The sequence below is a fragment of the Pituophis catenifer genome, unplaced genomic scaffold (assembly GCF_029215685.1).
Source record: "Pituophis catenifer annectens isolate HBS135680 unplaced genomic scaffold, rPitCat1.0.hap2 SCAF_1, whole genome shotgun sequence".
NCBI classification, from domain to species: domain Eukaryota; kingdom Metazoa; phylum Chordata; class Lepidosauria; order Squamata; family Colubridae; genus Pituophis; species Pituophis catenifer.
In genome coordinates, this window is record NW_027256881.1 from 717,208 (window position 1) to 729,591 (window position 12,384).

Consider the following 12,384-nt stretch of genomic DNA (forward strand, 5'->3'; position numbering starts at 1 on the left):
CTTGCAATTTCCTTGCAAGCAAACAGCAAGAAAAAACAGCTCCTTTCAGCTTCAGCACAGCCTAATTAGCACAAGTTGATTGGATCGGCCTCCCGACTCTCAGCTGTTTTGCTCTCAGCTGTTTTGCGCAGGGCTCTGCTGCTTCCTGCAAAGAGGTAAATTGCTGGAGCAGATTTTTTTTTTCCCCTTGTGCTAATCAAGCTATGCTGAAAACGAAAACGAAAGTAAAGAAGGCTGTTGGCTGTTTGCTGCAAGGAGGCAAAATTGCTCAGAGGCAGAGGGAGATTTCTTTTTCTTCTTTTCCTCACCAAAAAAGGTAGGTGCGTCTTATACTCTGGTGCGCCTTATAGTCTGAAAAATACGGTACTTAAAATTTACATTCGTCTTAACTTTATCATAACTTAAGTAGCTGTGCCATCCAAATTTCAAGTCACGTCCCTCAACTGACAACAGTTCTTTTAGTGACCATTTGAAGTTACAACCGCACTGGAAAAAGCGACTCGTGACCGTTTTTTCACACTTACAAACATTGCAGCATCCCTGTGATCACGAGATCAAAATTCAGATGCTTGGCAGCTGACTCATATTTATGACGGTTGCAGTGTCCCCAGGATACTGTGATCCCCTTTTGCGACCTTCTGACAAGTAAAGTCAACGGGGGAAGCCGGATTCACTTAACAACCGTGTGACTCACTTAACAACCACAGAGATTCACTTAACCACTGTGGCAAGCAAGGTTGTAAAATGGGGCAAAGCTCACTTAATAACTGTCTCTCTGGGCAAAGGAAATTGTGGTTCTAAATGGAGGACTAGCTGTACTATTAACTACTATTATTAACACCAACATAAGTCCCCAGTTGATAACTCTCTTTTTTTTAAAAAAAAATGGGTGTCAGGTAAATATATCCTCAATGTATATAGGTAGTCCTCATCTTATGACAGCAATTGGGACCAAATGTTTTGTCATTAAGTAGTGCAGTTGTTAAGTGAGACGAATGACGGCCTTCACCTTCCACCATTTTGTTTGTTTTCCCGCAGTTGTCTCCAGCGACAGCGACAGCGATTCTGAGATCAGCTCCTCCAGTTTTGACGATCGGTCCTTGTCCGTGGGATCAAAGGGTTTCCAGATCAGGAAGCACCCAGCAGACTCCGGTGAGCAAAACCCACTGTTAGAGAATGTGCAAATAGGCGTAATTGTGACTTCACACTTCTTGCGGTTACTTCTGTCCTACTATCGCAGCACCATTGAGAGTGTCCTGACATACGGCATTCTTGCATGGTATGGCAGCAGCTCTGTAGCAGACAAAAAAGCTCTACAGAGAATCATTAAAACTGCCCAGAATATCATCGGGCTCCAGCTACAAGCCTTGGACGACATCTTCGAATCTCGCTGTTTGAGGAAGTTGCATAACGTTCTCAGAAACTCTTCCCAACCTGCTCACAATCTTTTTGGACTGTTGCCTTTTGGCAGAAGATACAGAATAATTAAAACTCAGACCACACGTCTTCTGAACAGTTTTTATCCCAGAGCTATAATTGTACTCAACAATGAACTAAAGGGCCACCATCAGTGAGCTGTTGGACAGCATTACTTGGTCTGTTGTGTGGATGTTTGGGTGGTTTAGGGGTGGGAAATTGTGGTGGGTGGGAGTGTTTTTGGGGATTGTTATGTGTGTTGGACCTGGTCTTTGGGTGTTAAGTGAATTTCGTTGTATGGGTATCCTGTGTATACATGTACAATGACAATAAAGTTATTATTATTGAATTAATCCATTGGGTGAGTTTACAGAAGACGATGAAAAGCTATTACATATAGTCCTTGAGCCCAAAATTTCTGGGTTTTTTTTTTGCTTTGATAGTGGAGATGGATTTTGGTTCATTCATTCATTCATTCATTCATTTGCTCGCTCGCTCACTCACTCATTTGTTCATTCATCATGGACAGTGGCGCAGTGGTTAGAATCCAGTATTGCAGGCTAACTCTGCCCACTGCCAGGAGTTTGATCCTGGCAGTGGGCAGATCGACTCAAGATCGACTCAGCTTTCTGAGGTCAATAAAATAAGGATCCAGATTGTTGGGGGCGATACACTGACTCTGTAAACCATTTAGAGAGAGCTGTAAAGCAGTGTAAAGCGGTATATAAATCTAAATGCTATTGCTATTCAATTTATATTTTTATTCACCGGGATTTTGTCCTACTGGCTTCCTGTCCAGCAGTAAGGCCAGTTTTCATACTCAAGATCACGTTAAATTTATTATTATTATTATTATTGCTTCCTGCAGTTTCCAGTGGCGAGGCTGCCCGGTCGCCAAGCGGGAGCATCGGTCGGACTCTGGGAAGCACCAAATCAGAAAGCCAAAGCAGTCTGGGCAGTGAGCGATACAGTGCCCCGGAGGGCTACCAGAGTGACCGTGAAGATGGCGATAGCGATACTGTCCGAAGCACTCCTGGTAAGTAGGGCAAAGAAAATTACCTTTTTTTCCTGGCTAGGGATGCGTTGTGGCCAGCAGAGCTGGCAGCAGATTCGGACAGTGAGGAGGTTGGGGAGGAACGTGGGCCAGTCCAGGACTCTGGGGAAGGCTCGGACGAGGCTCTGCATTGGAGGCAGAGAGAGGGCCAGGGCCATCTGGGAGTTCTTTGCTGCCTCCGGAGTCTCCGGAGACTGACATCAGCGAGGCAGAAGAGCAGCGGGAGCCTGTTCCCAGTGTGCGCGTGCGCAGAGCTGCCAGGAAACAAGAACAATTAAAGAAACAGGGTCAACTTGGGAGTAAGGCCTGGAGATGATTGGCCCCTCCCATTGTCAGGTTCTGGAATTCCGTGGTGAAATAAGACTCCAAACCAGAAGTTATCTGTGTTTTAGCAATCTTTATCCTCGGCTCCAGCACGAACCAACAAACACACGTGGAGAATGGTTTTTTGTCAGCGCTACCGCGCAGTGCTTCCCATCACCTTTTAAAGCTACCCGCTAATCCCGTGACTCCACCCCATACTCCCCCCCCCCAATGTTAGTTACATTCCGTCATTGTGGGTATGATAAACAAAGCTTCGCCCCTCCAGCTCGTCGAAACACTAAGGAATAGTCTTTAATATTAGAAGCCGCGTAGTCACTTCCGGGTTCGCCTCTCAGCTGTGCAGTGGTGATAGCGTTGGAGCTGCTAAAATGGAGGCTCCCTTAGCGGCAGAAATCCTATCCAAGGCTTTCACATCCCGGCGGCTACTGCGGAAATGGCGAGCAGGGTGGAATCAGCAACGGTACGCAGTCTGGATATGACAACTGGTAAGCGGGGTTTTCCCTCCCCCCGCCCAGCTGAATAACAACCACGACGCGTTGAGGTTGACACCTATAAGACATAAAAGAGAAGCGAACGGGACGTGAGCTTTTGCAGGAAGCAATTAGTTCATCTGGCCAATTCAAGGTTTGAAAGTTCTGTTTGTGACTCTGTGCCAAGTTTGGCCTTGTCCTGCATCTGGAAATTAGCTCTTTGGCAGTGTTCCACACGAGATAGGTGGGTGTTGATAACTTTCCTCTGAAAGACTGTTTATCAAGCCTTGCGGACTGTAAATGAAAGTAATTTACAGCCTTATGAATTAAAGAGGTTTACCAGGACTAAGTTTGTGCTGTTTAATTTTTAAGGAAGCCTAGATCAGAACAGGATGGGAGAAAAACACGGACTTGATTTGGTTGGGAGAAAAGAGGGTTATTACAGGTAGTCCTCGACTTACGACCACAATTGAGCCCAACATTTCTGTCGCTGGGTGAGTTTTGACCCATTTTGCGTGCTTTCTAAGTCAATCGCTGCACATGTTGAATGAATCATTTTGGTCATTAAGCGAGTTTGGCTTCCCCTGTTGACGTTGCGTGTCAGAACCCAGCTGGGAAGGTCACAAATGACGATCACATGACTCCCGATGCTGCAACCGTCATAAATGCATGCCAGTTGCCAAACGCTCAAATTTTTATTTTATTTTTTTTGCAAAAAGTTTTTTTTAATTTCTATTTTTCTCAGCAGACAAATGACATCTTTTCGGGACAGAGCCCTGATCCGGTCATCAATTTATACAATTTTTAATCGTCTTTAACAAAATTTTATATATTCCATTTTGCCATACCACTTATTTCTTAATCTTAAATCACCTATCTCAACTAATACCATCTTAAAAAAATTTACTCAAATTTACTTAATCAAAACAATTACCCTTCTATTAACCCCCCCTTAAATTTTGATTCAAGCGCTCGAATTTTGATCACATGACCCCGGGGATGCCGCAGTGGCCAGAAGGGTGAAAAACAGTCGTAACTCGTTTTTTGAATGCCGTTGTAACTTCTAACTGTCACTAAACGAGTGGTCGTAAGTTGAGGGCTACCGTATTTCCCCGAAAATAAGACCCAACGGGAAAATAAGCCCTAGCATGATTTTTTTTCAGGATGCTCGTAATATGAGCCCTACCCCAAAAATAAGCCCCAGTTAAGATTATCAACCAGACGGATGCATTCAGTACCGTATTTCCCCCCCCCCCAAATAAGACCTAACAGGAAAATAAGCCCTAATGCATCTTTCGGAGCAAAAATTAACACAAGACCTGGTGTTATTTTTGGGAAAACACAGCAGGTGCATTGAAGACAGGCTGGAATAAAATCCTGCCACGGTTTATCCTTTCTTGGAAATGATCTAGCTATCTTAGCTAGGGTGTGAGCATATGGGTGCTTTGACTTGTGAAATTTTATACACAAACATACTGTTTTGCCAAGCGTCGGGGCAGCGATCGGGTGCCCAGGCAACTCGTTCTTGTAGATCCAGAGACCATGAGCCCTCCTATCAATTAAAAGGGATGTTAAGCTTTATTATGGTCTCAAGCAAACAGAGATAAAAAGCATGATATAAAAAGGCTCTGGGCAAGAGGATAACGACAGCAGAGATATCCCCGGGGTGACCATTTTCCTCGGCACCTAGTGCTAGGTTCTGTGCAGTAATTCACACAAGGAACACAACCTGAAGGATTTTAACAAATGGTTTTAATTCTGGTCAGGAGACTTCAAGTCAGCTTTCGTGCCTAAGGAGGGACTAGAATTCATGTCTCCTGGTGATTGGCCCAAAGTCATCCAGTTCATGCGTAAGGCAGGACTAGAACTCACCATCTCCTGGTGACTGGTCCAAAGTCACCCAGTTGACTTTCATGCGTAAGGCAGGACTAGAATTCACAGTCTTCTGGTGATTGGCCCAAAGTCATCCAGCCGACTTTCATGCCCTAAGGTGGAACTAGAACTCACCATCTCCTGGTGATTGACACAAAGTCACCCAGTTCATGCGTAAGGCAGGACTAGAACTCACCATCTCCTGGTGACTGGTCCAAAGTCACCCAGTTGACTTTCATGCGTAAGGCAGGGCTAGAACTCACAGTCTTCTGGTGATTGGTCCAAAGTCATCTAGTCGGCTTTCATACCTAAGGCAGGACTAGAACTCAGTGTCCCAGTAATTAGCTCAAAGTCACCCAGCCAGCTTTCATACCTAAAGCAGGACTAGAACTCACTGTCTCCTAGTGATTGGCCCAAAGTCACCCAGCTGGCTTCCATACCTAAAGCAGCACTAGAACTCACAGTCATCCATTTTCTAGCCTGGTGCCTTCACCACTGGACCAAACGTGTTCTGGAAGCTCATGAGAAGCCATCAAGGTTTGGAGCAAAAGTTCTGTCAACTCGCAAAGCATCCCTGGCCTGCTCTCGAGTTGCCACAGGCAAGGAGTGTGGGAAAACGAACTTTGCAGCTGCAGTGAGGGAGCACTTCAGTGAAAACAAAAGCACATTCCAGCCACCTCTCTGTAAAGGCCATCTCCACGGTTACTCACAGTGGCCGGAGGGGAGTGATCTCCGCGAAATTGCTTCATTGGAGAATATGACACATCTTGGGGGAAGGGGGGAAACAGGGTCAGAGCCGGGACGTAAATTAAGTGGGGTCAGAGTTGACTAGCTGTCAGGGCTCCAACCGATGCCCTAATCAAATCATGAGCCTTGAGTCAAGCTTCAAAAGAAATCCAGTTATTTATTAGGAGCTTCATGTCGGCACGTTCCAAGTGAAGCCAACTCTGACCCCACTTATGTCCCGGCTCTGACCCTGTTTCCCCCCTCCCCCCCCCCCCCCAAGATGTGTCATCAGTCACACGAAGCAATTTTGCAAGTTGTAGAGATCACTCCCCTCCGGCCACTGTGGGTAACCGTGGAGATGGCCTTGATAGAGAGGTGGCTGGAATGTGCTTTTGTTTTGACTGAAGTGCTCCCTCACTGCAGCTGCAGAGTTCGTTTTCCCACACTCCTTGCCTGGGGCAACTCGAGAGCAGGCCAGGGATGCTTTGCGAGTTGACAAGTTCTGTATGCAACTACTTAACTGCAGCTAAGAAACAGGTCACAACATTTTGGACCAATAAAAGTTTGCAAGCGAACTGCAGGGCAAGTCCCAGCTAAAACCTCTTGCCACCGTCCAATACCGAAACACAGTTGCCGTTCTTCCCAAAATTTGTCCGTGCGCTGACATGCTTTCCTGTTTTCCTCTTCTTAAAAAGCGAGAAGACGCGTCTTAAAATGTCGCTGGCGATGACGGATCTCCAGAGCTTGCCGCCTTTATCCTTACTCACCTTCCGCGTCGAACTCAAGGCGGACATTCAACCGAGGAATCGGAGGAAGAACGCAAACCGTTGCCCACATGGCTGACAACCACACCCTGCCACTCGGTCGCTCCTCTGCCTTCATTGCTTGCCAGCTGATCGGTCTTTTTGACACCCAGGAATAGCGAAAAAAAGGAGCCTTAAAAATTCTTGCAGTTGGACTTTCCAAACAGGGTGGTGTCGTGTGGGAAAAAAACTTGGATTTAGACCACAGATGCTGAGATTCCTCCATGTTCCCTGAAAATATTTTCTTTTTCTTTGAAAATGGCAGTGGGGTGCAACAGGACCGGGATAAAAAAACCTCGGAATTTGGGTCTCTGGATAATACTGTCTCACATCTGCACACTCACAAAACCCCTTCCTGATTTTCATCCCGTGTAACAAGGTGGATTTTTATTTATTTTAATTTTTTTTTTTTTTTGCATTGTGGGTTCCTCTGCAATGCAAGGAGGGAAGGTTGAAGATGGAGCGACAGTCACACCTGCGGCTGGGAGGATGAAGAAAAGGCAGATGTCCCTCACTAGGAGTTTGGTGGGATCTAGAACATCTGGCAGGAAGAGAGAGAAGGGGGAGGTCCGTTGGGGGCTGGAATTGGCGAAATCTGGATTTCAGAAATAATTCAGCCGCTGGATTACGTTTGATTTCTATAAATTAGGTTCTGTTGATGAAAGTTGACTTTCCTTTAAGAAGAGACTTCAACTCCCAGAATTCTCCAGCTGGCCATACTGCGGTTATGACTGGGGAATTATGGGAAGCCATACTGGAGTTAGCATAAAGCATAAGGAGTGGTGCGGTGGCCTAGAGGTGGAGCTCTCGCCTCACAATCAGAAGGCTGTGAGTTCCATCCTAGGTAGAGGCAGATATTTCTCTCTCTCTGGGCACAATGAGAATATATCTGCTGAACAAAACTCCTCATTGGCAACAGGGAAGGGCATCCGGCCATGAAAACACTCTGCAAGCTCCATTCAGTTGCCCAGACTCCACCCCGCAAGGGATTATGGGGTCGTTAAACGATGATGATGATACTGGAGTTAGCCATACATTCAACTCCCAGAATTCCTCATACTGGCTAGGGAATTCTGGGAGTTGAAATCCACCCCTTTTAAAATGGCTCAGGTTGAGAAACCTTGTTCTAATTATTATGGATTCCTGAGAATCGCCTTTTTTAAAAAAAAATTCCTGTTGTTGCAATGGAGTTTTCTTAAACTCCTTTCTGCATATCTTTGTGTTGTATGTTGTCGGTTTCATATAAAGTATTTTTATTATACATGGAGCTTGCTCTCAGGATTATTCTTATTTTAATAGCCGAGATTGGCTATAATTGCACCAGATGGGGGGAAAATGTGTATATCCTTTTACTTGCCAAGACCACTTGCAGGTCAAAAAAATTCAAGAGGGCAGCCCAGTGGTGAAATCCTCCGCGGTTTACTGCTCACTCATGCGCGGTGCGGGACAAACGCATACTGCATGTGTGTATGCACAGTGCAATCCAAATACATGCTGGACACTTTCTAAGGTAAGTAGAACAGCTGGGGGGGGGAACAGCTGTGCCACGCTATTTAGATTTGCTAGAAAGCAGGATTTCCTGCTTTCTAGCTAATATAAATCAAGCGGCACAGCTGATTGTTGGAAATACCGGTTCAGACCAACCGGTAGCTTCTTTTTACTACCAGGAACCGGTAGCTTCTATCGCTACCGGTTCGCGAGAACCAGTGTGAACTGGTAGGATTTCACCACTGGGGCAGCCCCCTGGCAACCAAAGCATAGTGGTGGGCAGTGGTTAGAAGGCAGTATTACAGGTTAACTCTGCCCACAGCCAGAAGTTCGATCCTGACTCAGCCTTCCATCCTTCCGAGGTGGGTAAAATGAGGACCCAGATTGATGGGGGCAATATGCTGACTCTGTAAACTCCTTAGAGAGGGCTGTAAAAGCACTGTGAAGCGGTATATAAGACTTAAGTGCTATTGCTATTTTTGCATATGTGATTGATTGATTGGTTCGATTTATATGCCGCCCTTCTCCAGAGACTCAGGGCGGCTTACAATGCATTAAGCAATAGCCTTCATACTTTTGTATATACCTGCTTAGTAGGGCTTTCGGGCCCCCCCTTAAGGGGTGTTTTTTTTTTTTTATACAAAGTCATCTTATTGCCCCCACAAACCGGGTCCTCATTTTACCTACCTCGGAAGGATGCAAGGCTGAGTCAACCTTGAGCCTGGTGAGATTCGAACTCGCAGTAATTGCAGGCAGCTGGTGCTACTTAACAGCACTTTAGTCTGCTGCGCCACCAAGGCTGTGTTATAGCACATTTTCAGAAAGGGTAGGACTTCAATTGCAAGTTGTGATGTCATCTTCACTTTTGGGAGCCTCCCTCCCTCCATCAAGCCCTTATTATCTGCCCCCGGGTGTTGTTCCCCCCCCCAATCTCTTATTTGTAGGGTCCTTGGTGTTCTCTGAGCTTGGTTGTTTTCTTCAGCACCCAACTAGGTAACACCATCAGTGCGAGAAGGCAGTGGAGTTCTCTGTTTACGCCAATGAAGGAATTGCCAACTCAGACAATCAATAAATGACAATCGAATCAAGGAACCACCAAGAGCACACCTACCCAGGCAATGCTACGGACTCTGTTCAAGCATCTCGTATGTACCGTGTCCTTGAAAGAAGGGAGTGAACTGCCCATAATCTTTTCTACTGTCCTCACCACTCTCTGCATCACCTTCCTGTCCGAAGCAGTTAATGCTTCCGAACCAGACTGTAATGCAATACGACAGGATGCTCTCGATCTTCCCTCTATAGCAGGGGTTTCAAACTCGATTTCATTGAGGGCCGCATCAGGGTTGTGTTTGACCTTGGAGGGCTGGGGGGCGTGGCCATGGTGGGCGTGACACGGACTCGTGTTGGGGGTACCTGTAGTGGCCAAGTGCTTATGCAGGACTTCCCTGAGATCCTCCCTCCCTCACTCTCATTATTTATTTATTTATTTATTTTAATTTGATTTATATGCCCCCCTTCTCTGGAGACTCAGGGCGGCTTACAATGCGTTAAGCAATAGCCTTCATACTTTTGTATATTTATACAAAGTCAGCTTATTGCCCCCACAAACTGGGTCCTCAATTTACCTACCTTAGAAAGGATGGAAGGCTGAGTCAACCTTGAGCCTGGTGAGATTCGAACTTACAGTAATTGCAGACAACTGGTGTTAATCACAATGCTATCAGTCTGCTGAGCCACCAGGCTCCTTCCTTCCTTCCTTCCTTCCTTCCTTCCTTCCTTCCTTCCTTCCTTCCTTCCTTCCTTCCTCCCTCCCTCCCTCCCTCCCTCCCTCCCTCCCTCTTCATTCTCCTTCCTTACCCTCTTTCTTTATTTTTCCTTCCTTGCTCTCTTCCCATCTTCCCATCTTCTTCTCTCTTTTTTTGGTCTTTCCTCTTTCCCTTTCTCCTTTCCTGTCCCTTCTTGCATGCTCAAATGCAAAAGGGGAAACATTTCTCCTTTTTGTTTCGTTTTTAGTTTGTTTTGATAGCCCTCTGCCAGTGAAAACGGAGCTCAGGGGGGCTCTGCGCGGCCACCCCGCGCCCCATTTTCGGCCTGGATGGCCTACTGCAGCCCTCTGCCAGCAAAAATGCAGCCTGGGAGGCCCCCCCCCCCCAGCTCTCTTTTCGCTGGCAGAGAGTTGCAGGAGGCCATTGCGGTGTGAGGGGTCCATGCGCTAGCAGAGGCACCGTGGGTCAGGCCTTTGCTGTTTCCACGCCGGCCCCACGGGCCAAAACTAAGCACCCTGCAGGCCAGATGTGGCCCACGGACCTTGAGTTTGACACCTCTGCTCTATAGAAAGTGGTGAGGACAGTGGGAGGAAGATGTGCTTTTTTCATGCAGCACAGAAAATGCAGGTGCTGCTGTGCCCCACTTCACCCGTGTTTCACTGTTGAGCGACCAAGCTAGCCTAGATCCAACCTAGAACTGAGGAGAAACTTCCTAACAGTGAGAACAATTAACCAGTGGAACAGCTTGCCTCTGGAAGTTGTAGATGCTTCATCCTTGGAAGTTTTTAAGAAAAGACCGGACAACCACCTGTCTGAAATGGTATAGGGCAGTGATGGCTAACCTTTTTGCCATCGCGTGCCAGGAGAGGGGGGGGGCGGAGGAGGGTCGCGCGCACACATGCCCACATGCATGCGTGTGCAACCCCTCCCCCCGCTCCTGGCACATGATGGCCTGGTAGGCCCGTTTTTCTTTCTTACCTGGTTCCAGATCCTCTCTGTGTATCTGGGAAGGGCGGAAACAGCCTTTCCCACTCCCTTGGAGGCCCTACGGAGGCTGAAAGGGCCCATTTCCCAACTCTCAGTGGGACAGGTAGTGACATTTTTTGCCTCTCTAGGAGTCCCTAGGAGCCTCTCTAGGAGTCTCTAGGAGCCTCTCTAGGAGTCTCTAGGAGCCTCTCTAGGAGTCTCTGGAGGCTGGGGACAGGAAAAAACATCACTTCCTGTCCCACCGGGAGTCGGGAAATAGGCCCTTTCAGCCTACGTAGGGCTTACAAGGGAGTGGGAAAGGCTGTTTTCGCCCTTCCCAGATACACAGAGAGGATCTGGAGCCAGGTAAGAAAGAAAAACGGGCCTTCCCCACCCCACCCCCAGGCCCTCCAGAGGCAGGAAACAGCCTGTTTCCCTACTTCTGGTGGGCCCAGAAGGCCCGAAAATCAGCTGGCCGGCGCGCGCATGCGCCCCAGAGCTGAGCTGGCGTGCTCACTAATATGGCTCCACGTGCCATCTGTGGCACGCATGCCATAGGTTCGCCATCATGGGTATAGGGTCTCCTGCTTGAACAGGGGTTTGAACTTGGGGGTTTGCAGGGGTTCGGAAGAACCTCTAGCTAAGATTCTGTGCAGTTTGGAGAACCGCCAAATCATACTCCTGGCTGGGCCCGCCCGCCCCTCCAAGGAGTTCCTACGCGGCCGGTTTTGGATGCAGGTAAGTGCAGGGTACACGCGGAGGCTTGGGGAAGGCGAAAAACGGGCCTACCAGAAGATCGAGAAGAGGGCGAAAGAGCCTCTGGAGCCTGGGGAGGCCATTTTCGCCCTCCCGGAGGTTCGAGAAAAACCTCCAGAGCCTGGGGAGGGCAAAAACACCCCTCCTGCCGTGGTGCACAAGGCCGACTAGACCCCGCACACCATGGCCACGCCCACCCAGCACCCAGGCAAAGAACCCCTTCCTAAAATTTTTGAAGCCCACCTCTGGTTGGACTAGAAGACCTCCAAGATCCCTCCCAATCTTGCTCTGTTTGGATTGAGCGATCGAGTCCCATTCTGCTTCTCGAGTCGCCGTCTTCCCGCCCGACTGTGTTTCCAATTTTAGTCTTCACACAAAGGAAGCCGAGGCGGGAACGTTCTCTCCACCGGAACTTGGAGAAGCTGCCGAGAAGCCCACCCGCCCAGGATGATGGATTTTCAAGGTCCCTTTCCCCGCCCTTTGCTTTTTGTCTCCTCCTAACCATGGTGCCACCGATGTTTCATGTCTCATCCTTCTTCCACTTCTCCATCAATGCTGCTTTTGTTAGTATTTCTCTCCACCCCGTCCCGTTTTCCCCCATTGGGTAGAAAACCCATCCAGGATAATGCGGCACTTAATCATCACCGCGAAGTTCTCTTTTGTGGCTTGCAGCTTGTCATCGGTGTCTGGTATTGAAAGCAGCTTCTCCACCGCGCCGGCTAAGAAAAAAAAATCTCGGCATT

General features: G+C 47.8%; 1 protein-coding gene across 1 annotated transcript in view; it reads left to right on the forward strand.

Moving 5' to 3' along the window:
* The window catches only part of DOC2B (double C2 domain beta), a 238,253-nt gene that overhangs the window by 26,786 nt on the left and 199,083 nt on the right, over positions 1-12,384 (forward strand). Inside the window, exons 6-7 of the mRNA XM_070931387.1 lie at positions 1,039-1,152; positions 2,285-2,452. Of these exons, the coding sequence (XP_070787488.1) occupies positions 1,039-1,152; positions 2,285-2,452 (282 nt within the window). The remainder of the gene's footprint in view (positions 1-1,038; positions 1,153-2,284; positions 2,453-12,384) is intronic.